Genomic DNA, 26350 nt, shown 5'->3' with positions numbered 1-26350 from the left:
GTTCAGCACCAAACCCAACATCCTCACAACCCCCACCCCAATCATCATCAAAATGAAACTTGTTCTGCCTGCGTTATTCCTTATCTTGTAAAATATACCACCTAATTCTCTTCTTAAACCTGGGTAGTGAGTACAGAGCTATCCATTTTATTTTTATTCTTTTAAAACTATACAGACTAATTTCCTTTACTTTTCTGTACTTGACATAGTTTACAATGAAAAAAGTTACTATATTGTCTCTGATTAGATGTAAACTCAAGAGGTGTTTTTTCTTGTTTTTCATAGCAAAGGGAAGGAACTTGGGAAATATTTTGTTCTTTCCTTTTACTAAATATCAAAAATAAAGTCCAGGTTTTTTTCAATGCCACATGGCTAGTCTTTTCAGAGGTAAGATCAGAACCTAGGCCTCCTAATTTTTATTGTAGTAATTTTTCTCTAAAACTCACTAATCCAAGTAACTTAAAATGTTTTAAGATCAAGCCACAACCAAGTGATCATGAATTTGTCATCATCACTGTCATTCCTCAGAAAGATGTTTCTTTCTTGAAAACTATTGGGGAAACGGCACTTAAATGTCCAAGAAATACAAATATGAAAATTTATTATTTTTAACAGTTCACAGGTACATTTTTTAAAACCAAAATTCCAGATTACCATGTAGAAAGTACCTACTGGCAGAGCACAGTGGCTCACGCCTGTAATCCCAGCACTTTGGGAGGCTGAGGCGGGTGAATCACTTGAGGTCAGGAGTTTGAGACCAGCCTGGCGAACATGGTGAAACCCCATCTCTACTAAAAATGCAAAAAAATTAGCCAGGTGTGGTGGTGTGTGCCTGTAATCCCAGCTACTCAGGAGGCTGAGGCACAAATAATTGCTTGAATCCAGGAGGCAGAGGTTGTAGTGAGCCAAGATCATGCCACTGTACTCCAGCCTGGGCAACAGAGTGAGACTCTGTCTCAAAAAAAAAGAAAAATAAAAAAAAAAAAAGAAAGTACTTACCACTTCTACTTTTTTGGAGGGCAGAAGGGTTAAGCGGGTAAAGAGAAGGGGAAAACCTGGTATTTAATGAGTGCATATTGGTAATAGATACTATGCTATAACTTTTATATGCACTAATGTTTAATCTTCAATCCAATCCTATTAAGTGGCATAATCATCATTTTACTGATGATATACTGAAGCTCAACAAAGTTAAGTAACTTGTGTAAGTAAATGGCAGGTTTGTGATTCAACCCTCAGTGGGCTAACTTCCTAAAATAGGCTTTTCCAAACACACCATGCTGCTATGAAATAGGCATCTGTCTGGCAATCATGATGTGGCTCAGTCTTTCCGCCTATGGGGAAAATATGACCCACAGGGTACCTTGGATTCTTCTTGAGGTTTGCCCACACATATAGAGTAACATTTTCATCTTTAATGATTTTTTCCATATTTCCACTGTCCAGATCTGCCAAAGTAGTAGCTTGCTGTTAAGAAGAAAAAGAAAATATTATAAAGGGCCACAGCCCTCATAAATTGTACAACTTAGATAAGTTATTTTATCACTTATGTGTTGGATTCCCTTAATTAATTACTTAAAGGAGTAACTTGGGTAAAAATAAGGTTGCATCAAAATGACAAAGAATTGTATTTAAAAATTCTCTAAAGGATACAAATGTATTTACTCACTTAAATATGCATCTCCTTTTTCCATTCAGTGTCTCCTAAGGTGTCTAAGAACCAAAGTTGCCCTTAGGTTGGGTGAGGTGGCTCATATCTGTAATCTGAGCACTTTGGTAGGCTAAGTCAGGAGGATCACTTGAATCCAGGAGTTCAAGAACAGCCTGAGCAATATAATGAGACCCCCGTCTCTAAAAATATTAGCTGGGTGTGGTGGCGTGTGCCTGGAAAAGTCCCAGCTATTTGGGAGCTGGAAAAATCCTCGGTGGAAGGATTGCTTGAGTCTGGAAGGTTGAGGCTGGAGTGGGCCATGATTGCACCATGCACTCTAGCCTGGGTGAGAGAGTGAGACTCAGCCTCAGAAAAATAAAAAATAATACTTCTATATTACTACTTCTAATCCACAGCACCTGTGGATTAATATTATGTTACCTTTCTCAATCATAACATCAAAATCATGACTTTTCATTTTAACTATACACATACTTCTTTATCTATATCTTATTAAAGTGTAGACTATTCTACTGCAAAAGTTAGCCAGATATAGGTGAAGGGGAGGAAGGCAGCAAATCACACTGCCATGTGTGTACCTATGCAACAATCTTGCATGTTCTTCACATGTACCCCAAAACCTAAAATGCAATAATAAAAAAAAAAGAAGACAACTGAAGTTTTAGGGATGAACAGATATTTGCCAGGTTCACAATTAGATAGAGACTATACAACCCTGTCTGTGAAGCATGAAAGTAGCCACAAAAATATGTAATGACTGGGTACAGCTGTTTCTAATAAAACTTCACTTACCGATATTAAAAAAAAAAAGTTAACTTATCTCAGAACACATCAAGTTTAGAAAGCAAAATATCCAGCTTTTAAAATCCAGATGAGTTTTTGCTAGTCTAATACTTAATATTCAATTTTAACCATAAAATTCAAGTATGCTCCTAAGAATTTTAAAATAAAAACTAACACAGTTTGATACCTATTGCTCAAGAAATCAGCTGTCATAAAGGGTTTGAATAATGTGGTTGCTAGAATATAAAACTTTGAAATGTTGAAGATTATATTTATTATTAATTTTAAGTGTGATTATTCTATTGCACACTTTTTGTTTTCTGTAACTTTAACTTTTTGAAGTATTCAGAACAGCTGTCTTGTAGAACTGTCCCACACTGTGGATTTTCATGATTGTTTCATCATGGCATTGTTTAACTTGCTCCTCTATCTTCTTTACTTTTGTACACTGGAAGATATAGGGGTTTAACTGGATTCAGATCCACCATTTTCAGGAAGGAGGCATCATAGGTTATGCTGTATTCTTCATACTGCACCCTATCAGAAGGCATATGATGTTCCACTATTAATTATGTGAACTTGATCGCTTGGTTAAGGTGCTGACCACCAAATCTCCCCATTGCAAAGTACGTTTTCCCCAACCTGAGGTCAAATACTTTGGCACTAGGAGAACTATGTGTTCTTCAACAGCTTTTCACCTAATCATATAGGTAGCCATTGCAGATCCTTATCTGAAGTGGTTATTACACTGGGGATTGAAAAATGGTGATCTGCTAACTGATCACTGCACCCACATTAGATAGATGGTATTCTTCTGTAAAGAACTGTTATTTCTTCACTCCACCTTCCCCCTTTGTTTCTGCAGTATCACTATAAACTCATAAATTTTTATTTATTCAATGTGTTATAATTGATTATAATCATTATTCTTTCTGATATTCAAATTATTCCAAATTTGGCCAGTAGTACTTCCAAGCTAGCCTCTTAACTAATGGTACCCCTTTCATGCAAAGTTATTAGTCTGTGAGCATTTGCTTGCCTTCTAGCACAATAAGATAATCCAGCCTCACCTTTCACTTTTCCTGCCCCAGAACTGAAATCCCAAATCCTATTCATGGAATAAAAAGCAATCTGGTTTATGCTGATATTTCCGTTTCAAATATAACATTATAGTATTTTTTCTAATTTTCTTCTTCTTCTTTTTTTTTTTTTGAGACACAGTGTGGCTCTGCTGCCCTGGCTGAAGTGCAGTGGTGTGATCATGGTTCGCTGCAGCCTTGACCTCCTGGGCTCAAGCAATGCTCCCGCCTCAGGCTCCCAAGTAGCTGGGACCACAGGCACACCATGCCTGGCTAATATATACATTAGGATGAGTTCTCCTATCCTATCTTTATATATTATTATCATAATAATATTATAAGGTTGGTACAAAAGTAATTGCAGTTTTTGTCATTACTTTTAATGACAAATAGAAATAATATTCTATTTCTTTTTTTTTTTTTTTTTGTTTGAGACAGAGTTTCGCTCTCGTTACCCAGGCTGGAGTGCAATGGCGCGATCTTGGCTCATCGCAACCTCCGCTTCCTGGGTTCAGGCAATTCTCCTGCCTCAGCCTCCTGAGTAGCTGGGACTACAGGCGCACGCCACCATGCCCAGCTGATTTTTTGTATTTTTAGTAGAGACGGGGTTTCACCATGTTGACCAGGATGGTCTTGATCTCTTGACCTCGTGATCCACCCGTCTCGGCCTTCCAAAGTGCTGGGATTACAGGCGTGAGCCACCGCGCCCGGCCTATATTCTATTTCTTTAAAAATAAAATGTTTGGCAGGGAGCAGTGACTCACACTTGTAATCCCAGTACTTTGGGAGGCCAAGGGAAAAAGGCTGCTTGAGTCCAGAAGTTTGAGACCAGCTTGGGTAGTACAGGGAGATCTCATCTTTACTGTCTCTAAAAAAAACCCAAACCAAAACAAATTAAGTTTAAAAGTAAAATATTATCAGTTATTAAATCTGGATAAATATATGTACTTTATTCTACTAACTTTTCCATAATCTCTTGATTTTTCAATTTAAAAAATACTGGATTATTACATAACATAAAATGTTAATGCTTAATTCTTATAAAAGTTAATATATAAGCAAAATATCACTTACTCTGAGAAGTATTTCTGTGGCTACATTGAATTTAAGATGAAGGAGCTCCTGCAGTTGTAGAATTGATCCTTTGTACTGTATTATATCTTTATCTTGCAAATCACATGGTGAAATTTCCAATAAAATAAATTTCAATTTTTCAATTAACTGTAAAGTAAAAGAATATTTCAATTAATCCTCTGGGAAATAGTCAACGACAAGTGTAAAATGATATGTTCTATCCCTTTTGAATTGAGGAACACATCCTTACCAAAACAAATAGAAATCTTTTCCTGTATTTATTCTGTAATTTAAGATCATAAACAAAAAATTTCCTCCCAAACTCCCTTAAAATTAATTATAATACACTGAACAAATAAAAATCCATGAGTCTATAGTGACAGATATTCAGAAATCAAAGTGGAAGGTATTTTTTTTTCCCCTTATGAAATACTTTTTATTCCACAACAGCTATGGGTATTCCACAACAGAAACAGAGTTTTATATAATCAATTAGATTGTTCTTTCTTGATGCTACTAAATGGGAAGGATAAAGTAAAACAAAACTAGCCAACAGAATGGATCTTCAATAATTTTGCATCTTTCTTCTATGGTATCTTCCTTCACCACCAATTCTGCTCCTTTGCTTTCTTCTCCTGATCCATTCCATGGAGTGAGTAGTGCCAGGTGTGTTTGGGGTTCTGACCTTCCATATGGGACTTTCCATTGGTGAACTAGGTGGTCTGCATTGCCTCTGGGGTTACAGAAGGGAAGGTCATTCTCAGGGAGTCTGGGTATGCTGGGAAAATCAGCCAGATGCCGGTGATTTTGATCGGGACCCACTTCAAAAGCAGCCTTCATGCCAGAGATCTGTAGTTATTCGAACCTTTATTACTAGTGACTTCATGACTGGTATACCTGCAACACCTGGCAATGAGATCCCTGTAGATGTGGTGTTAAAGATGGTCACTGAGATTAAGAAGATTCCTGGTATTTCTCGAATTATGTAAGAAAGAAGAATGCCACCTATCTAATGTGGTTGCAATGATCAGTTAGCAAATCACTATTTTTCAATCCCCAGTGTAATAACCACTTCAGATAAAGATCCTCAAGGTTACCTAAATGATTAGGTGAAAAGCTTTGAGGAACACATAATTCTTTTGGTGCCAAAGTATTTGATCTCAGATTGGGGAAAATATTTTGCAATGTGGAGATTTCATGGTCAACACCTTAACCATGTGATCAAATTCACTTCATTAAATTAATAATGGAACATATTAATTATGGCTTCTGATAGGATGCAGTATGAAAAGCACAACATAACCTATGATGCCTTCTTGCTGAAATGGTGGCTGTGAGTCTAATTAAACCCTCAGACCTACCAGTTAACTATGTGTAACAGAGCTTTCATTAGCAAGTTGATAAATGAGTGGCAACTTGTTATTACCTAAGACTGAGAAACAATAGGAAAAACAACAGTATAACAACAATGAGGAGAAGGAGATGGAAGAGAACTATTAATATTTTTACTCAATGCTTACTATACACCAGGAACTGTTCTAAACACTGTATACATTTTAATTCCTTTAGTCTTCATTATAACTCTATGAGGTAGATATTGTTATTGTGCATATTTTATAGATGAGGAAACAGAGGCACAGTGTGATGAAGGAACAACTAGTAAGCAGCAGAATATAATTTTGAACACCAACACAGATAATACACAGAAATTTTCTGAATGGAGACAGGCAGCATCATAGCATAGGATAGTATGGACTCAAGCAAGAATGCTGGGCTTCAATCCTGGCCACCTCTCAACTGGCAGTGCGATCTTGCGAAAGTTATTTAAAAATCTCTGTGCCTCAACTTGCTCATTTGAAAAATGGGGTTTACAGTACCTATCTCATAGTGTTATTATGAGAACTAAAAAAGTTACTATTTCCAAAGCTTGGCATAGATTAAGCACTATATGAGTTTATTAAATAAATTTGGAAATTGGTGATGACTACGGGGCCATTTCCATCTGTTACTGCTGTCCAACTCCACTTGCTTTGCAGCTTTCTGCTTTCATTTCCTATTGCTGTGATTACTCCCCTGTTCTGTCTCCTGTGTTACTGAACTTATCCTTTTCTTATCTTTTTTGCTATTTATTACTTCTATTCTGAATTTTCATTCTTGTAACAGGAAGATGTCCCTTGCAGCTCATCACCGGTGAACTCTAGTGCTACTTTCCACTACCTCCCTGCTAACCGCAAAGTACCAGATTCCTAAGCTGACATCATGCCATGGCAGCCTCTCTGGTAGAGAGGATGTGTAGTATCAAGAACACTGTATGATTAATCCACTGGCATTTAAATAGCTCAGACTGTATGAGAGACTTTTTGGGCCTTTGGAAAGTCAGAGTAAGGTCCATCTAAGGTCTCATAGTGGACTGTAAGCAAATCACAATATATGTTTCTTTATTTGTTAAATGACTCTCATAACCTTGTTGTTCAGATTAAATCACGCAACGCATGGTATGAGCTTAAAAGAGTCTACAGTTATACCCTCTTATAAAAACATGAAGAAGTTAAACTACAGCAGCAAAGACAGGAAGCATAAAACTGTGAGGAACTGGACCAAAAAAAGCATTAAAGGATAATACCAGGAATAAGAGTAGTGAATTCCTTCTAGTTTCTATTATTAGGTAAGTGTGTTTAAGTGTGAATTTATTTATCCTAACTTGATGTGACATAAAAAGAAATAAATATTTGGTGTCTGCCCCTTGTTCCTGGCACAAGCTTCTTAGAATTTCTTGAGGGATAAGAATGAGAGAAACAGTTTTTTTTTTTTTATTCATAATAAGCCCTTTTCGACCTTACCAGAGTTTATGCTAATGTGATGAGTCCTAGAGGATGGGGACTGATGGCCAGAGGAACCAACCAGGTGATTAGAGGGCTGAAACTTTCAGCCCCACCCCCCAGCTTCCAGGATGGGGAGGGGGATAAAGACGAATTAATCACCAATGGCAAATGATTTAATCAGTAATGCCTACAAAATGCAGTTTCCATAAAAGCCCCAAACAGCAAGGTTCAGAGAACTTTCTGGTTGTTGAACACATTGAGGAGCTGCAAGGGTGGTGTGCCCAAAGAGGGCATGGAAGCTCTACACTCCTCCCTATGGACCTCACCCCTTGTACTTCTTTGTCTAGTTGTTTACTTGTACCCTTTGTAATATCCTTTATAATAAACCAGTAGAGACTAGAGACGAGTAATGTTTCCCTGAGTTTTGTGAGCCATTATAGCAAATAACCTGATTTATAACAGGTTGATTCGAAGTGTAGGTGACAACCTGGGACTTGCGACTGGAAGCAGAGGAAGGGGCAGTTTTGTGGGACTGGGGTCTGCACTAGCTCTAGGTAGTCAGTACCAGCATTGGATCGAAGGACATTCAGCAGGTGTCTGGAGAGTTGGATAATTGGTTGGTGTGAGAAAACCACACATTTGAAGTCAGAAGTGTTATAAGCATAAACACACTTTTTTTTTTTTTTTAACTTAGAATTTCTTGAGCTACTTGAATCTGAGGATTCACATCTTCCATCAATTCTGGAAATTTTTCAGCCATTATCTCTTTGAATATTGTCTCTCTTCCATTCTTCTGTATCCCTTCTAGTACTTCTTTCCACATATTTTTAGCCCTTCTTAACTGTGATAGACATAACTCTATCATATATGTCTGTCAACTGCTCTTTCATATTTTCTCTTTGTCTCTGTGCTGTCTTCCAGTAAATTATTCCAATCCAATTTTTGATTCACTCATGATTAAAAATTCTCTGCCAGGTGCAGTGGCTCATGCCTGTAATCCCAGCACTTTGGGAGGCCGAGGTGGGTGGATCACATGAGGTCAGGAGTTTGAGACCATCCTGGCCAAGATGGTGAAACTTCACCTCTACTAAAAATACAAAAATTAGCTGGGCATGGTGGCATATGCTTGTAATCCTAGCTACTTGGGAGACTGAGGCATGAGAACTGCTTGAACCCAGGAGGTGGAGGTTGCAGTGAGCTGAGATCACACCACTGCACTCCAGCATGGGTGACAGAGGGAGGCGCTGTCTCAAAAAACAAATAAAAATAAATAAATAAAAATTCACAGTGGAGACATTTTTGTTTCTCATTCACTAAGTTAAAGATAAGCCAAATACATCTTATAATCTCCTTCTGCACAATGAATTTTTCCCGTTATCCATAATATCTTTGAGGCTCCCAGCCATACAGGAGTCTCTGATTCAACTTGCCACCTTGTATGTATTCTAGGCTTTGCCTCTTGATGGCCCTTTGAACCAATGCTAAGCCACTAGCAGTTAGCTGGTACTCTCTGGGAAGCCACTGGCTTTGAGACTTTCTTACTTTCTGGATTCTTTTATGACCTCTAAGGTTTAACCTCGCTTTTTGGTGTGACTGGGGCAATGAATTAAAAAATTTTTTTAATAAATTAGTTTTTTTCCCCCAGTATTTTTAAGTGCATTGTAAAGTGTAAGCTTCTCAGGTTAATCTAACCATCCTATTTGCAGGAACAAAAGATAGAATATTCTTATTTATTTTTGCACTCCCACTGAGTGTATACCTGGCACCCAGTAAATATTAAAAATCATGGGTATTAAATTACTGAATAGTGGATATTCCAACTCAGGATAAAATTACCCACTACTCCCACCCAAGTTATCTCCATGAATGCACGCAATTTGATTTTTTTCTTTTTTTGCCAGATTAGGCAGACAAATAATCAATGTTTTATGATATGCTGACCTTAGCTAACATGGCAAGAAATTCTTAGGACTTGTAAAAAGAAAATGAAAAGATTACCAATTACTTCTTTTGCTATAGCCAAGGATTCAGAAGCAGCAGTGCTATTATTTTGCAAATAATATATTAATTTATATTTTGAGTTAATATCAAACTGTTTGTAACAGCCAGTTTATAGGAAAATACATAAACACCTACATTTAGCACTACTTTACTCTTCTCAATCACTTCCTCAAAAGTCTCATTTGTTTTCTCTTTCCACAAGCTAATAAAAGTATTCATTTCTTGGGCTACCGAAGGATCAGGACTCCCATCACATTGAAGGTAGTGTTCCCACTGTGGAATAAAAATGTTTAAAGGTTCACATTGACGAAGATTCAACCAAAGATTAAATGACTTCTCTTTTGAAGTATAAATTCTTATAACCTAGTTTAATCAATTTAGATAAAAACATGATGGCTTTAACTAATAAGTTGAGATATCTCTAAAATAACCAAATTCTTCTTCAATCAGTACTTTCTAATCCTTAATATTCAGATAAATAGAAGTACTAACTACTTTCATATATTTAATTTTACAGTATTATTTATAAATAGTTTTTGTTTTGCTTGGTTTTCCTCTCTAATTAATCATAGAACTGCTTATTTGAAAAGGCCAGCACCTGGGCTAATTTCTACTTCCCAAATCATTACTAATTACTAGTTGTCGCTGGCATTTTCGTACAGGTCCTTCCATTCATTTTGTATGTAGTTTATGCAAATTTCACATTTGTAATCATACTGTGCTGTACTTAGAATTTTTCACTTAAGATATACCACAATCTTTAGCCATATTATAATAGTTTTTCATTTTTCTCCTGATATTCACCTATATTATTTCCCAAGTTACGATGTTATGAGCAAGACTAGATTGCCTTAAGCACAAAGCTTTTACGTTTTAATTTAGCATAATTTCCCTAGTATACATTCCCAGCAATTGAGTCAAAGAATATAAACATTTCAAGGACATTATAACTGACAAATAGCTTTCTACAAAGTTATGTTACTTTACTTTGTCAGATGAGAGGGTTTTTTTAAAATAGATAAATTTAGTTTCTTGGCATCAAAATTAGACTACAACTCCCTCTTGTGGTGGCAAAAGTATTAGCTACAAAAAGAGAAATCAGTCTTACCTGAGAAAGCAATCTAGTCTCCTGTTTCAATTTCTCTGCTTCAGGAAAACACCCCTCTAATAAACGAAGTTCTTCAAGTTCTTCATTTCTCCTTTCTAGATCCTGTTGCACAGGGACAGGTACATTTATCTTTTTTTTTTAATTGTAGCTTTACGTTTCACAAGTAACATCTAAAACTTAATGTGGTTAAACATATAGCTGCAGTTTCAAAATGAATACTAAAATTAGTTTGAATATAACTGATATTTCCAAAAGGTTTCATCTGAAACAGTGGCTTACAAAGTATGATCTATAGACTCTTGGTGGGCACCTAAAACCTGGGATCTGTGAGGTCAAATCTCTTTCCATAATAATATTATTTGACTTTTTCATCGAGTACCTATTTGCATTGATTGTGCAAGATGGTGTAAAAGTGCTGATATCTTAGCACAAATCAGGCAATGACCCCAAACAGTACTCTTTCTAGGTGAAGAGGTGAGGGGAAGGAGCCAGCTTCACAAAAGGGTGCAGGGGTAGGGTGGGGGCTCACACCTGTAATCTCAGCACTTTGGGAGGCCGAGGCAGGCGGATCACGAGGTCAGGAGTTGGGGACCATCCTGGCCAACATGGTGAAACCCCATCTCTACCTAAAATTCAAAAATTAGCCGAGCATGGTGGCGTGTACCTGTAATCCCAGCTACTCAGGAGGCTGAGACAGAAGAATGACTTGAACCCAGGAGTCGGAGGTTGCAGTGAGCTGAGACTGCGTGATCGCACTCCAGCCTGGGCGACAGAGAGAGACTCAGTCTCAAAAAAAGAATGCCCAGATGAAGAGGTGAATATTATTAATTGTATTAAATCTTAACCCTAAGTACATGTCTTTTTAATATCCTGTTGGATAAAACGGGAACTATGAATAAAGCTCTTCTGCATATGGAATGACCATGCTGTCTTAAGAAATATCACTTGTGCAATTATTTGACTATTTTGGCGACATTCTCTCAAAAATGAATGAATGGAGTGTGTCACTTCAAGGAAACAACTCAAAATATTTGTCATCAATGATAAAATTCAAGCTTTCAGGCAAAAATTCAAATTTTAGAAAACTTGTATCCATCACTGTAAGCTTGACAGTATTCCGATCCTTAAAAACTTTTGATTTGATTGGCGATTATACTAATGTATGTGATTTTTGATAATGAATAATAAATTACATCAACATTTGGAAGCAAATAATTTAGTGAACCAAAACTTTTCAAGCAAGCAACACATGATAATGCCAAATCATGTATGGAAACAAGATCTATTCAGAGGATAAATCAATGTTTCAAGATAACAGAGTATGAATAGTTCATTAATACAGTTTCATATTCCACATTAAGAAACTATGACTTGTAGAGTTTTGATCTAGTATCAAAGAAGAATAACCACAATTATCAGAAAGGCTATTAAAATATTCCTTTTTTTCCAACTCCATATCTGTATAAGGCCAGATTTTCTTTATATGCTTCATACAAAACACATTGCAACAGATGGAATACTGAAATAGATATGAGAATGCAGCTGTCTTAAGTCAGATATCAAATAAATTTTTCAAATATAAACAATGCCATTCATTTCCTTAATTTAAAAAAGTTGTTTCTTTAAAAGTGTTAATATATTTACCTATGTTTAATAAAGTTTATTTTTAATCAACATGTAACGTCTGTTAATGTAAGCATTTTAAAATTTATCAGTTTTAATTTCCAGTATGGTAAATACTGATAGGTGTAATCCACATAAACATAAGCTCCTTGCGGGGGAGTCTTCAGTTTTTAATAGTAATGGAGTTTTGTCCTGAGAACAAAGTATTACAGAATTATTGATCTAAAAGATTCTAGTGAAAAAGAAAAGTGAAACTAACAAAGGAGAGGTAGAATTTGAATATTTTGAAAATTTTTTTTGGTTCCTGTTAAATCGTCTATAAAACAGATTCATGCATGCTTAAAGGTTACAAGCACAGTCTCTGCAGCAAGACTTGCTTAGATCTAAGTCTTGGCTATGCCACTTATTAGATGCTTAATTTTCCATGCCTCAATTTCCTCATCTGTGAAATCTAGATAACAAAGTCACTTATCTTGGTTGGATTAAGTTCATGTAGGCCTAAATATTACTGGTAGCTATGGACTGAGAAGGACACTAAATGACAATAGATCTGATAACCATAGTTTAATTATTCATTAAGAACATTATTAATGTTTATTTACCTTTGCTTCAAGTTGGTTCCATTTTTCTTTCTCAATTCGCTGCATTTCAAGCCTTTCCATTTCTTCTTTCTCATGTTTCAAACGGGCTTCCTCTAAAGAACCAAAAAAAAATTTTTTCCCTCAGTGAATAGATCACTGTATTTTTAAGACCTTAAATTTACTTCTAATATTTCCAAGATGTAGTGGTGGAATCTTTTATGGAAGTCACAGTCTTTATTACACAGTAGAAATGAGAAAAGTGTCAGCTCTCCTTTCTTCAAGAAAGTAACATGACTCTCCGGGTGCAGTGGCTTATGCCTATAATCCCAGTACTTTGGGAAGCCAAAGCACGAGGTCAGGAGTTGGAGAACAGCTTGGCCAACATGGTGAAACCCCATCTCTACTAAAGATACAAAAAATTAGCCGGGTGTGGTGGCGCATGCCTGTAATCCAAGCTACTCGGGAGGCTGAGGCAGGAGAATTGCTTAAACCTGGGAGGTGGAGATTGCAGTGAGCTGAGATCATGCCATTGCACTCCAGCCTGGGCAACAGGGCAAAAGTACGCCTCAAAAAAAGAAAAGGAAACAAAGTAACAACTCAAGCTTTCTGGTCAAAAAAAATAAAAGGCCCAGCATAATATTTTTCTTTCTTTTCCAAAAAGTTTATAGCGATCCAATAGTGATTTTAACAAACAAAATCTGGCAGGCCTATCATGGCAATTGAGAGGAAGTCAAGTCTTCAGAAGACTTCCATAATCTTGTGACATCTACAACTTCAGATGTAATTATCTTAATCTTTTCTTGCTCTATTAAAAATAAAATGTGAAATATATATTGAAGAGTATAAGTTTAATCCAATATAAATAAAACATGCCCCAAGACATAGATCTTGATATTGCATTCTTATTGGGAGTCAACTAAAGAAAGAGTGCATAAGATTATACATAAAAAATCAACATGGAACCTGAGAACAGTCTTTTAAAAACCTGTATCTAAATACTCAGATTTTAAAAATCACTTTTTGGTAGTTTAATAAACACTTTTTATCAACGTTGAATTGATTTTTAACAAATGAAATTAGTATTTTAAATTTGGCAAATAAATATTATTAAAAAATTTAGGATGCTCTGTGTTTTTCTTGCCCATGTATATTTCCCACATTTAATGAATTTGAGTGTCAGAATTTTCACTGAAACAATCATCACCAATGCTCCTAATTCCATCAGTAAATATAAACACCTCAAGATAGGGTTACCAGAATTAGCAAATTAAAAGACAGGATATTCAGTTGAATTTCAATTTTAGATAAACAATAATTTTTTTTAGGTTAAGAATGTCCCAAGTATTGCATGGGGCAAATTATCCCGATTATTCATTTGATTATCTGAATGATAAATTTAACTACGCTCCTGTATTTTATCTGGCAACCCTACTTCAATATATATCTGGAAGAGACTGGCATGTACTAACATATTTCTGGATACTTTCCAAATGATAGCTATCTATCATAACACAGATTAAATTTTAAAATTAAAAAGCTTTGGAAAAATATTGACTGTACTACAGAAGACCAACCTGTCGTTACTATCACCTATACCTGTAAACACTATCACTATTTATTTTGTACCTTCCTCTTTCAGTCGTCTCTCTTCCTCCTCTTGTAGCAGCTTCAATCGTTCAGCTTTGGTGATTTTCTTTTTCTTACTGCCAGACTTAACAAAGGCCACATCATAAAAAAGGCCATTAACATGCAAGTTACTTTAAACACACATCTTCTCAAATACTAATTGTGAAAAACATTTTTCCTTTCATAAAACCAGACTTTCATGCACTCATTCAGCAAATAAGACTGCCTATTAGTGTAAAGCCTTGACTCAGTGCATTGAAGGACAAAGTCTGGAAACAGGAAAAATAATATAAATTATTCAAAGGCAAGGGTGACAGTGACAAGTATGTGCAATTTAAATAATTCTCATTCCCAGTTTCCCTATCTTTAAAATGGTGCTAAAGAAAACCTCATCTTGTAGGAAATAAAGTAAAACATATGTAAAAGCAGTCTGAAACTGTATATTTATAAAACTGAAAAGTATTCTTATGACTAAAAAGTATACAGAGAGTTATTTTGCAAGTTTGAAGGAAGGAGAGATTACTTTCAACAGCAAGGAGCAAGTAAAATGTCTACAGAGTAGGTATATTTAAATTTGTGCTCAAGGGATTTTTATCATTCAGAGGAAGATACTCCAAGAAGAGGGAGAAATAGGTACAAGATAAGGTGTTGAAAGAGCATTCGATGGGCCAACAAGTTCAATGGGTCTTGGAAAGACTCCAAGAAGAGGTGATGAAGAAAATGAGAATGTGAAAGAAGGCTAGAGCCTATGCTAAAGAGTTTGGACATTATTCTAAGAGAAATGGAAAACTCCTAAAAGTTTTTGAGAAGGGCTGTGGCTATGAAGAACATAACTTTGGAAATTAACCTGGTATTAGAGAAAAAACATAAAGAGGATACCATTTTATTAACAAGACGCCATACTATTAACATGACTCAACAAATTGAAGTCCTGCTCGAGTTTAGTGAGTAGATGGCATTTCGATTTGTGGCCAAAAGATTTTAACATTAACAGAAGATATCCCAAAAACAGAGAAATGAAAGTGCAAGATAGGGAGCTGAATAGGCACTGGATGGGCCAAAAAGGTCAACGGTCCCTGGAAATGCAGAGAGTATCCAATAAATATTTTATAAGCTAACTTACTTAGTAATGATTAAAATTGGAAATAAAGAGAGGAGAGAGTCAGGAGACAGTCTGACAGAGAGAGAATGGCAGTCCAGAACAGGTGAATTTGAATGAAGAATTGTTAAAAATAATTTACATGTAATTAGTACAAAATGCTGGTAGATCATTCAGGCAATTCTTGCAGTCACTAGAACTATAGAACTGAGGTTTAGCAAAGAGGTCAGTGCCATGCAAGCAAATTTGAGAGCTATTTCTATGATAACGACCTCTTCTCCGTTTTCACATGGGAAAGCTAAAGAGAAGAGCACCATCTAAATTTAAGAAGAATCTATAGAGTTTCGATCCAAGATGGCCGTTTAGGAACAGCTCGGAGTTGCGGCTCCCAGTGAAAGCGCAGAGGGTGAGTGGACGCCGCATTTTTATAGCCCACGGACCAGGAGATTCCCAGGCGGAGGAGACCCACGGGTCGCCAGTGAGGCTGTTTTGGCCGGCGCGCGGTTTTTCGGTCAGCGGGGCTGCTTTGCGCCGCGCGGCTGCTTTGTCGGCAGCCTGGCCAGCAGTTCTCCGTACAAAATACACCGGTCCGGGTGCCCTTTTGGCTGGCGATTGGAGCCCCAGGAAGCCGCACATTCATCTGATTAAAAAGGGGACTGAACAGGGAGCCAGGCCAGGAGATTCCTGAGCAAAAAAGGCGCCACGAATCTCAGCGCCGCTGTTTAAGCCTGTGCAGTAGGTTGCCGCATGGGAAACAGATCCTGGCGCCCTTTCAACAGGCGACTGGAACACCTGGGATAAAAAAGAAAAAAAACAAGAAAGGCTCTGAGGCAGAAAACCAGGTGATCAGGCTCGGCTGGCCCCACCCCCACAAAAGAACAGCAATCAGAAACTCTCTGGATTGAGAGTTTCACAGCAAGCACAGCTGAGCCCGGGACGGTCCAGCTCTGTGGGGGAGGGGCATCCGCCATTACTGAGGCACTCCACCAATAAGGAGGTAGTCCGCCATTGCTGAGGCAGCCTGCTGTTGCCAAGGCAACCTGCCACTGCTGAGGCTGCCTGCCGTTGCCCAGGCAACCTGGCATTACAGAGAGAGTCCGCCAATACAGAGGCGGGCCACCATTGCTGACGCAGTGCTAACTATGCCCATATAAGCAAGACTGCAGGGAAGTTCTCAGGGCAGCTGAGCAGAGCCCACAGCAGCTCAACAAAGTCTCTGCAGGCAGACAGTGATTAGGCTGCCTCCTTGCGGGGCAGGGCAGCCCTGAAAAATAAAAAAAGGCAGCAGCACAACGGAAACTCATAAATAAAGCCCTAACTCCCTGGGACAGAGCAACTGGGAACAAAAAGCGGTTTATGAGTTCTGTTGCAGCAGACCTAAACGTACCTGCCCAGCAACTCTGAATGAACAACGGAGCTCACAGCTCAGCACTTGAGCTCCTGTAAAAGACAGACTGTCTCCTCAAGCAGCTCCCTGACCCCTGTATATCCAAAGAGTCACCTCATAAAAGAGACTTCAGACTGACATTTGGCAGGTATCCTTCAGGAACAAAGATAGCAGAACAAGAAACTGGTAGCAACCCTTACTGTTCTGTAGCCGCTGCAGGCGATCCACAGGCAAGCAGGGCCTGGAGTGAACCTTAGCAGTTCTACAGCAGAGGGGCAAGACTGTTAGAAGGGAAACTAAGAAACAGAAATAACTTCATCATCAACAAACTAGACATCCACTCAGAGACCCAATCTGAAAGTCAGCAACTACAAAGACGACAGGTAGATAAATCCATAAAGATGGGAAGAAACCAGCACAAAAAGGATGAAAACACCAAAACCAGAACACCTCTCCTCCTACAAGGGATCACAACTCCTCACCAGCAAGGGAAAAAGGTTGGATGGAGAATGAGTGTGATGAAATGACAGAATCAGACTTCAGAAGGTGGGTAGTAAGAAACTTCTGTGAACTACAAGAACATGTTCTAACCCAGTGCAAAGAAACTAAGAACCTAGAAAAAAGATTTGACAAAATGCTAACAAGAATGGACAACTTACAAAGGAATATGAGTGAATTGATGGAGCTGAAAAACACAACACGAGACTTCATGAAGCATGCACGAGTTTCAATAGCCAAATTGACCAAGCAGAAGAAAGGATATCAGAGGTCAAAGATCAGCTCAATGAAATAAAACGAGAAGGCATGATTAGAGAAAAAAGGGTAATAAAAAGGAATGAACAAAGTCTCCAAGAAATGTGGGACTATGTGAAAAGACCTAATCTATGTTTGATAGGTGTACCTGAATGCGACGAAGAGAATGAATCCAAGCTGGAAAATACTCTTCAGGATATTATCCAGGATAACTTCCCCAACCTAGCAAGGCAGGCCAATATTCAAGTCCAGGAAATACAAAGAACACCATAAAGATATTCTTCACGAAGAGCAACCCCAAGACACATAATTGTCAGATTCACCAGGGTTGAAATGAAGGAGAAAATGCTAAGGGCAGCCAGAGAGAAAGGTCGGGTTACCCACAAAGGGAAGCCCATCAGACTCACAGCAGATCTCTCAGCAGAAACCCTACAAGCCAGAAGAGAGTGGGGGCCAATATTCAACATGCTTAAAGAAAAGAACTTTCAACCCAGAATCACATATCCAGCCAAACTAAGCTTCATAAGTGAAGGAAATATAAAATCCTTTGCGAACAAGCAAGTACTCAGAGATTTCGTCACCACTAGGCCTGCTTTACAAGAGCTCCTGAGAGAGGCTCTACACATAGAAAGGAACAACCAGTACCAGCCACTCCAAAACCATGCCAAATGGCAAAGAGCATCAACACAATGAAGAACCTGCATCAACTAATGGGCAAAAGAGCCAGCTACCACCAAAATGGCAGTATCAAATTCACACATAACAATATTAAGCCTAAATGTAAATGGACTAAATGCCCCAATCAAAAGACACAGACTGGCAAATTAGATAAAAAGCCAAAACCCGTTGGTGTGCTGTATCCAGGAAGCCCATCTCACATGCAAGGATACACAAAGGCTCAAAATAAAGGGATAGAGGAAGATTTACCAAGCAAATGGAAAGCAAAAAAAAAAGCAGGAGTTGCCATTCTCATCTCTGATAAAACAGACTTTAAAGCAACAAAGATCAAAAGAGACAAAGGAGGACATTACATAATGGTAAAAGAATCAATGCAACAAGAAGAGCTAACGATCATAAATATATACACACCCAATACAGGAACACCCAGATACATAAGGCAAGTTCTTAATGACTTACAAAGAGACTTAGACTCCCACACAATTATAGTAGGTGACTTTAACACCCCATTATCAATATTAGACAGATCAACCAGACAGAAAATTAACAAGGATATATAGGACTTGAACTCAGACCTGGACCAAGCTAACCTAATAGACATTTACAGAACTCTCCACCCCAATCCACAGAATATACATTCTTCTCAGCACCACATCACACCTACTCCAAAATTGACCACATAATTGGGAGTAAATCACTCCTCAGCAAATGCAAAAGAATGGAAATCATAACAAACAGTCTCTCAGACCACAGTGCAATCAAGTTAGAACTCAGAATTCAAAAACTAACTCAGAACTGCACAGCTTCATGGAAGCTGAACAACTTGCTCTTGAATGTTGACTGGATAAACCATGAAATGAAGGCAGAAATAAAGATGTTCTTCAAAACCAACGAGAATGAAGACATAACATACCAGAATCTCTGGGACACATTTAAAGCAGTCTCTAAGAGGAAAATATATAGCAATAAGTGCACATGAGAAGCAAGGAGAGATCAAAAATTGACACCCTGTCGTCAAAATTGCAAGAGCTAGAGGAGCAAGATCAAAAATAACTCAAAACCTAGCAGAAGACAAGAAATAGCTAAGATAAGAGCAAAACTGAAGGAGATAGAGACATAAAAAAACACTTCAAAAAATCAATAAATACAGGAGCTGGTTTTTCGAAAAGATCAACAAAACAGAGAGACCACTGGCAAGATTAATAAAAAAGAAAAGAGAATAACCAAATTGATGCAACAAAAAACAATAAAGGGGATATCACCACAGATTCCACAGAAATTAAAACCATCATCAGAGATTATTACAAACAACTCTATGCACATAAGCTAGTAAACCTGGAGAAATGGATACATTCCTGGACACTTGCATCCTCCCAAGCCTAAACCAGGAAGATGCCAAAACCCTGAATAGACCAATAACAAGGTCTGAGGTTGAGGCAGCAAATTAAGAACCTACCATCCAACAAAAAGCCCAGGTCCAGACGGGTTCACAGCCGAATTCTACCAGACATACAAAGAGGAGCTGGCACCATTCCTTCTGAAACTATTCCAAACAATCCAAAAAGAGGGAATCCTTCCCAAATCATTTTATGAGACCAACATCATCCTGATACCAAAACCCGGCAGAGACACAACAAGAAAAGAAAACTTCAGGCCAATATCCACGATGAACATAGATGCAAAAATTTTCAATAAAATACTGGCAAACCAATTGCAACAGCACATCAAAAAGCTTATCCACCATGATCAAGTAGGATTCATCCCAGGGATGCAAGGCTGGTTCAACATACGCAAGTCTATAAACATAATTCACCACATAAACAGAACCAAAGACAAAAACCACATGATTATCTCAATTGATGGAGATAAGGCCTTTGACAAAATTCAACAGCCCTTATGCTAAAAACCCTCTATAAGGTAGGTATTGACAGAACGTATCTTAAAATAATAAAAGCTATTTATGACAAACCAACAGCCAATATCATACTGAATGGGCAAAAACTGGAAGCATTCCCTTTGAAATCTGGCACTAGACAAGGATGCCCTCTATCACCACTGCTATTCAATATAGTACTGGAAGTTCTAGCCAGAGCAATCAGGCAAGAAAAAGAAATAAAGTGTATTCAAATAGAAAAGGAGGAAGTCAAATTGTCTCTATTTGCAGACGACATGATTGTATATCTAGAAGACCCCATCATCTCGGCCCAAAATCTCCTGAAACTGACAAGCAACTTCAGCAAAGTCTCAGGATTCAAAATCAATGTACAAAAATCACAAGCATTCCTATACACTAATAACAGACTTAAAGAGAGCCATATCAAGAATGAACTGCCATTCACAATTGCCACAAAGAGAATAAAATACCTAGGAATACAACTAACAAGGAACGTAAACGACCTCTTCAAGGAGAACTACAAGACACTGCTCAACAAAATAAGAGAGGACACAAACAGATGGAAAAACATTCCGTGTTCCTGGTTAGGAAGAATCAATATCATGAAAATGGCCATACTGCCCAAGTAATTTACAGATTCAACACTATCCCCATCAAGCTACCAACAACCTTCTTCACAGAACTGGAAAAAAACACCTTAAACTTCATATGGAACCAAAAGAGAGCCCGCATAGCCGAGTCAATTCTAAGCAAAAAGAACAAATCAGGAGGCATCACACTACCCGACTTCAAACTATACTACAAGGCTACGGTAATCAAAACAGCATGGTACTGGTACCAAAACAGAGATATAGACCAATGGAACAGAACAGAGGCCTCGGAGGCAACACAACATATCTACAACCATCTGATCTTTGACAAACCGGACAAAAACAAGCAATGGGGAAAGGATTCCCTGTTTAATAAATGGTGTTGGGAAAACTGGCTAGCCATGGGCAGAAAGCAGAAACTGGACCCCTTCCTGATGCCTTACACTAATATTAACTCCGGATGGATTAAAGACTTAAACATAAGGCCTAACACCATAAAAACCCTAGAAGAAAATCTAGGCAAAACCATTCAGGATATAGGCGTAGGCAAGGACTTCATGGCCAAAACACCAAAAGCATTGGCCACACAAGCCAAAATAGACAAATGGGACCTAATCAAATTCCACAGCTTCTGCACGGCAAAAGAAACAGTCATTAGAGTGAATCGGCAACCAACAGAATGGAAAAAATTTTTGCAGTTTACCCATCTGACAAAGGGCTGATATCCAGAATTTACAAAGAACTAAAACAGATTTACAAGAAAAAAAACAAGCCCATTCAAAAGTGGGCAAAGGATATGAACAAACACTTTACAAAAGAAGACATACATGAGGTCAACAAGCATATGAAGTAATGCTCATCATCACTGGTCATCAGAGAAATGCAAATCAAAACTACATTGAGATACCATCCACGCCAGTTAGAATGGCAATCATTAAAAAATCTGGAGACAACAGATGCTGGAGAGGATGAGGAGAAATAGGAACACTTTACACTGTTAGTGGGAGTGCAGATTAGTTCAACCATTGTGGAAGACAGTGTGGCGATTCCTCAAGGACCTAGAAATAGAAATTCCATTTGACCCAGCAATCCCGTTACTGGGTATATATCCAAAGGATTATAAATCGTTCTACTATAAGGACACGTGCACACGAATGTTCATTGCAGCACTGTTTACAATAGCAAAGACCTGGAAACAACCCAAATGCCCATCGATGATAGACTGGACAGGGCAAATGTTGCACATATACACCGTGGAATATTATGCAGCCATAAAAAACAATGAGTTCGTGTCCTTTGTAGGGACATGGATGAACCTGGAAACCATGATTCTCAGCAAACTGACACAAGAGCAGAAAATCAAACACCGCATGTTCTTACTCATAGGCAGGTGCTGAACAATAAGAACACATGGACACAGGGAGGGGAGCACTACACACTGGGGTCTGTTGGGGGGAAATAGGGGAGGGACAGCAGGGGGAGGGGAGTTGGGGAGAGATAGCATGGGGAGAAGTGCTAGATGTGGGTGATGGGGAGGAAGGCAGCAGATCACACTGCCACGTGTGTGCCTATGCAACAATCTTGCATGTTCCTCACATGTACCCCAAAACCTAAAATGCAATAAAATTTAAAAAAAAATGACAGCAAAAGAAGAATCATTACCAATTCAACAATCCCACTGGTATGTGAAAAAAATCCTGCAAACTGCTAATTTTCTTTTTTTATTTAAGTTGCCCACACCACCTGCTAACTTTTCGTAATTTTAATCTCTTGTTAAATGTCTAATTTTATTTTACAAATAAAAACTTTAAAAATCTAAAAAAAAAAAAAAAAGAAGAATCTATAGAAGGAGAAGTTAATTCTTGGGATGTATAGACTCTTGGATTTTCCCTTTTTGGTTCACCTTCTCCAAGACGCTCACAGGCTCCACTGGTTCCACTGGAATCTCTAATCCATTGCCCCTACCACTTTTTCACTGTTCATCAACCTCCTCTATCCCTTCCTTTCCCAGGTTAGATTTCACAGTTCATTACACTTATCACTATCTTACATACCTCCACTTTCTCTATTCTCCTTGTTCTCTAAAAAGCTCAGCTGGCTAAATCAGTGAAACTCAACTTTCCATTTATTCTGTGCTAGCAATATGAGCAGCTGAACCTTATCAGAAAAAACACACCTGGGCTCAAGTTTATCAGCATAATTTTAAAATAGGCTCTAGACTGTGAATTTTAGCTCTAGATTGACTGTAAGAGCAAACCAGCAACCCCAAGAGGACCCACAGACCCCCCCCCTCGAAGGAAGCGGCTGCTCTTGTAGTACCCAGGAGACATCCCAAATACTGTGTGTGCCCCAATTGTGCAAGTGGGAAAGGATGATGCTCCTCTCATAAACACGCACCCCCACTGGAGAAGCTGAAGGTCTATTTGCAGAAGTTTCTGACTTTAACTGGAGCCAAGTCGAGTTAGAGAGCCGAGCTACATACAGGGGTAGTGGAAGCAGCAGAAAGGCCCTGGGAGCTCGCTGGGTCCCCACGCAGCCCATTCCTGCACCACAGCGATCCATAGGGAGGGTGGCCAGAGAAGCAGGGGGTAAAACTCCACAGGGAAAAGGAATTCTCTAGCAGGACTTTGTAACAATTTGAATGGGGCAAGAAGCCCCCTGGCCAGGACTTGGGGGAGGGCACAAATTGACAGTCTGACTCCCATCAGGAGTAAAATATCAGGGGTTAGGTTATCACAGGTCAAGAAATGACCAAAGAGCAGAAAGTATTTTTTAAAACAGTGCAACAGCTCCTTAAGGCTATCCAATGCACCGTAGAGCCTGGAGCTCTACATAAGCTTATGCTCTTAATTCAGCAGGAATGCCTTTGGTTTCCTGATCAGGGATCCTTAGATTTAGAGTTATGGGAACCCGTAAGTCACTGCCTGGAAAGAGGATATGAGCAAGATCATTTTACTAATGTTACTATTTTGACCACCTGGGCGCTGGTATGCTCTGCGTTGTATCCTCTTTATCTGCCAGGTGATGATGAGTCAAACCACCCATCTTCTCTGCCCGAAGGGAATTTAGGAGATTTAAAGGAGAAGAAAAAACAGGAACCAGAACAACAGGGAGAGATTTCTCTCCCCACTTCATTCCCTTCTATGGGGAATAAGAAAGAGATTTTTTTTTTCTAGTGATGGTAAAAATGGACAGGAGCCTTTTCTTCCACCCTTAAAGGGACCTGCATCTGTTGGCTCCATTCAGCCAATAGCACCTCCCATCCGCCTGGAGGAGACTGGAGGCAGCCCAAGGGACGGTTCTTGGATAAGACCCCTGGTCAGTGAACTTCTGAATGATTGGGTGGCCGCGTCTCCTTGACAAATTTCCCTGTTGGAGGGGTGCCACTAGGAGGGAAGGAAATTCTTACTTCCTACTTCCAGTATTGGCCTTCTTGGCCTTGTCTTTTTTCTGTTTCCCTGGAGTGTAAGGGAAAGTTGCAGGCTGCCTCCTGGGTTTTATTCCAGAAAGCTCTGGCTTTCTTGCTGCCCACAGAGGCCTGGGGCAGGAGAGTTGCTAAGATGCTATGGAGCGCCCATTTAGTCACTGGCAGTATAGGTAAGTTGCCCCTTTCTGGGTTTGTGGTGACAGAGGGGAGACCAAGAGGTACAGACCAAGTCCCTGGGTGGCTGCAGGCAGCTCCAGCCTGGTCCTGAGAATCCTCCTCACCATAGTCAGGTACCTTTAGTAACTGGCCAGAAAGTGGCCTGCTGCCTGCTGTGCTGCTGCTTTTCCTACTTCTGCCCATCCCTGCCACCCCTCGTATGTCTCAGCTAACAAGCAATTCCTGGTCTTCCCTGGCTCTCTAGGGAAAGGGCTAAGACACAGTCTATGTGCACCCCAACCTTATTAGCCTAAGGTGGGCAGAGGAATACAGAGCAGCCTAGAGTACAGAACTCTGGGGGAGAAGCCTGCTAATGAGGGGTGCTCTCCCTTAGCCGTATGTTAAATGCTAACTAGGCTGAGGTGGACAAGCTCTGCCAGCTGCTGTCATCTTCAGAAGGTAGACACAGCAGTAAGGCATGTTTGTTTCACTTTCTTATAAAATGTGCAGAAGCACTGCGGCTGGGAAACTTCAAAGCAGACCCTATGCTCCTCCCCTGAGCCTCTCTGCTTAGGGGTGGCAAAAATACTAAAAAGCCCAGTATATTTTCAGTACCTTAACTAACAGGGTTGGCTCCAAGCGTAGGTGGCCAGGAGGACGAGGGGAGTGGTTTTCTCCCAGCCTGTTGCCATCTTGCCTCCTGTCTCTGCACTTAGACATGCACTTTACCGCCTGGTCATTCTCTGGCCTCTTGCTGCTACTTGTAGTATAAGGGCAGCAACAAGTGGCAGACTGTTAAAAAGAGAGGCTGCCTAAGGAGCCTGGAGCAGATGGGAAGAAACCAGCCACAGAGCCCTACTTTCCCAAGCTCACTTCTAAGACATTCTAGCTAAAGGCTAATGAAAGAAAATGGCCAACACCAAAAGACATTTTAAAATGTTTTGGGTTTTTTTTTTTTTTTTTTTTTTTTTTTCTAATTTTTACACACTTAAGCTAACTCAATGCATGTTGCAGTCACATTCTAATGACTTTCGAGGGCCAGAATATGGCAAGTTAAACTTAAAATAGCCATCCCTTCCATGCCTTAGTTTAACAGGTAGGCTTTATCTTTCGCCATTTCTGTATTTTATGTGATATTTACCTGTCTCATAATCCCTCTAAACATATGCAAAAGACCACAGATTTAATAGCTTCTCTTCTCATAAAGGAATGCCAATGTTATGTCCAATTGTCAGGATATGACCCTGCTACTCTTTTCCCACTGTTAAGCAAGGAACAATGCCATACTCTCTTAGCTTGTGATCTTGATTGGCAAATAGCAATGGCTGACTTTATTGGTAATGTCAGCTTTCATTTACCAGTCTTTAAGCTCCTGAACTTTTTGTAAACTGTGCCTGTTAAATTTGTATCTATTGTTGTCTCTGAGCTTTTGCTTCACACCAGTACTGCCTTTACAGATGGTATAAAAAAAACTAAAGGGACAGCTATAGTGTGGCAAGATGCCATGCAAAATTGGCAACACAAAATTCAGGAACATTTAAAAACTACGCAATAGGTGGAGTTAGGTGCCCTAATATTGGTCTTACCAATTTTTCCTCACCAAGACATAAATATAGTTAGTAATTCCATTTATGTGGTGTATAGTATTACTCATTTAGATCTTGCACATGCGAAGAGCATTACTAATGAATCTCTACTAGCTTGGTTTCTTGCAGTGCAAGAGCTCCTTGGTGCCCATCGTCACCATCTTTACATCACCCATATTCACCCTCATTCTGGGCTACCTGGTCCCTTACCAGAAGGGGACGCTCGAGCTGATGCTCTGATATAACCACCAATGTGGTTTGCAGACTTTCCTGCTTTTCTATGAGATCATGCTTTTTTCATCAGAATGCTCACAGTCTTAAACAACAGTTTTATTTCACACTTACTCAAGCTTGCATGATTATTAAAACTTGTCCTGATAGCCAACGGCATTCTCTCTCTCCTTTTCCCTT

At 39.0% G+C, this 26350-nt stretch overlaps 1 protein-coding gene across 4 annotated transcripts in view; it reads right to left on the bottom strand.

Annotated features, from left to right (window-relative positions):
• The window catches only part of CASC1 (cancer susceptibility 1), a 92179-nt gene that overhangs the window by 38263 nt on the left and 27566 nt on the right, over nucleotides 1–26350 (bottom strand). For 2 of the 4 annotated variants that reach the window (XM_032287133.1, XM_032287123.1), the window contains exons 2-7: nucleotides 14370–14454; nucleotides 12765–12856; nucleotides 10540–10641; nucleotides 9567–9704; nucleotides 4609–4755; nucleotides 1364–1467 (exon numbers count right to left, since the gene is read on the bottom strand). In XM_032287133.1, the coding sequence (XP_032143024.1) occupies nucleotides 1364–1467; nucleotides 4609–4755; nucleotides 9567–9704; nucleotides 10540–10641; nucleotides 12765–12856; nucleotides 14370–14454 (668 nt within the window). Of the gene's footprint in view, nucleotides 1–1363; nucleotides 1468–4608; nucleotides 4756–9566; nucleotides 9705–10539; nucleotides 10642–11203; nucleotides 11247–12764; nucleotides 12857–14369; nucleotides 14455–26350 lie in introns of those variants that run through there. The other 2 variants (XM_032287140.1, XM_032287145.1) reach the window with 2 other exon arrangements.

The sequence above is a fragment of the Sapajus apella genome, unplaced genomic scaffold, assembly GCF_009761245.1.
Source record: "Sapajus apella isolate SASKATOON/1434 unplaced genomic scaffold, GSC_monkey_1.0 scaffold2, whole genome shotgun sequence".
Taxonomy (NCBI): Eukaryota; Metazoa; Chordata; class Mammalia; order Primates; family Cebidae; genus Sapajus; species Sapajus apella.
Note: the sequence above shows the minus strand (reverse complement) of the source record. Positions and strands in the feature narration are given on the sequence as shown.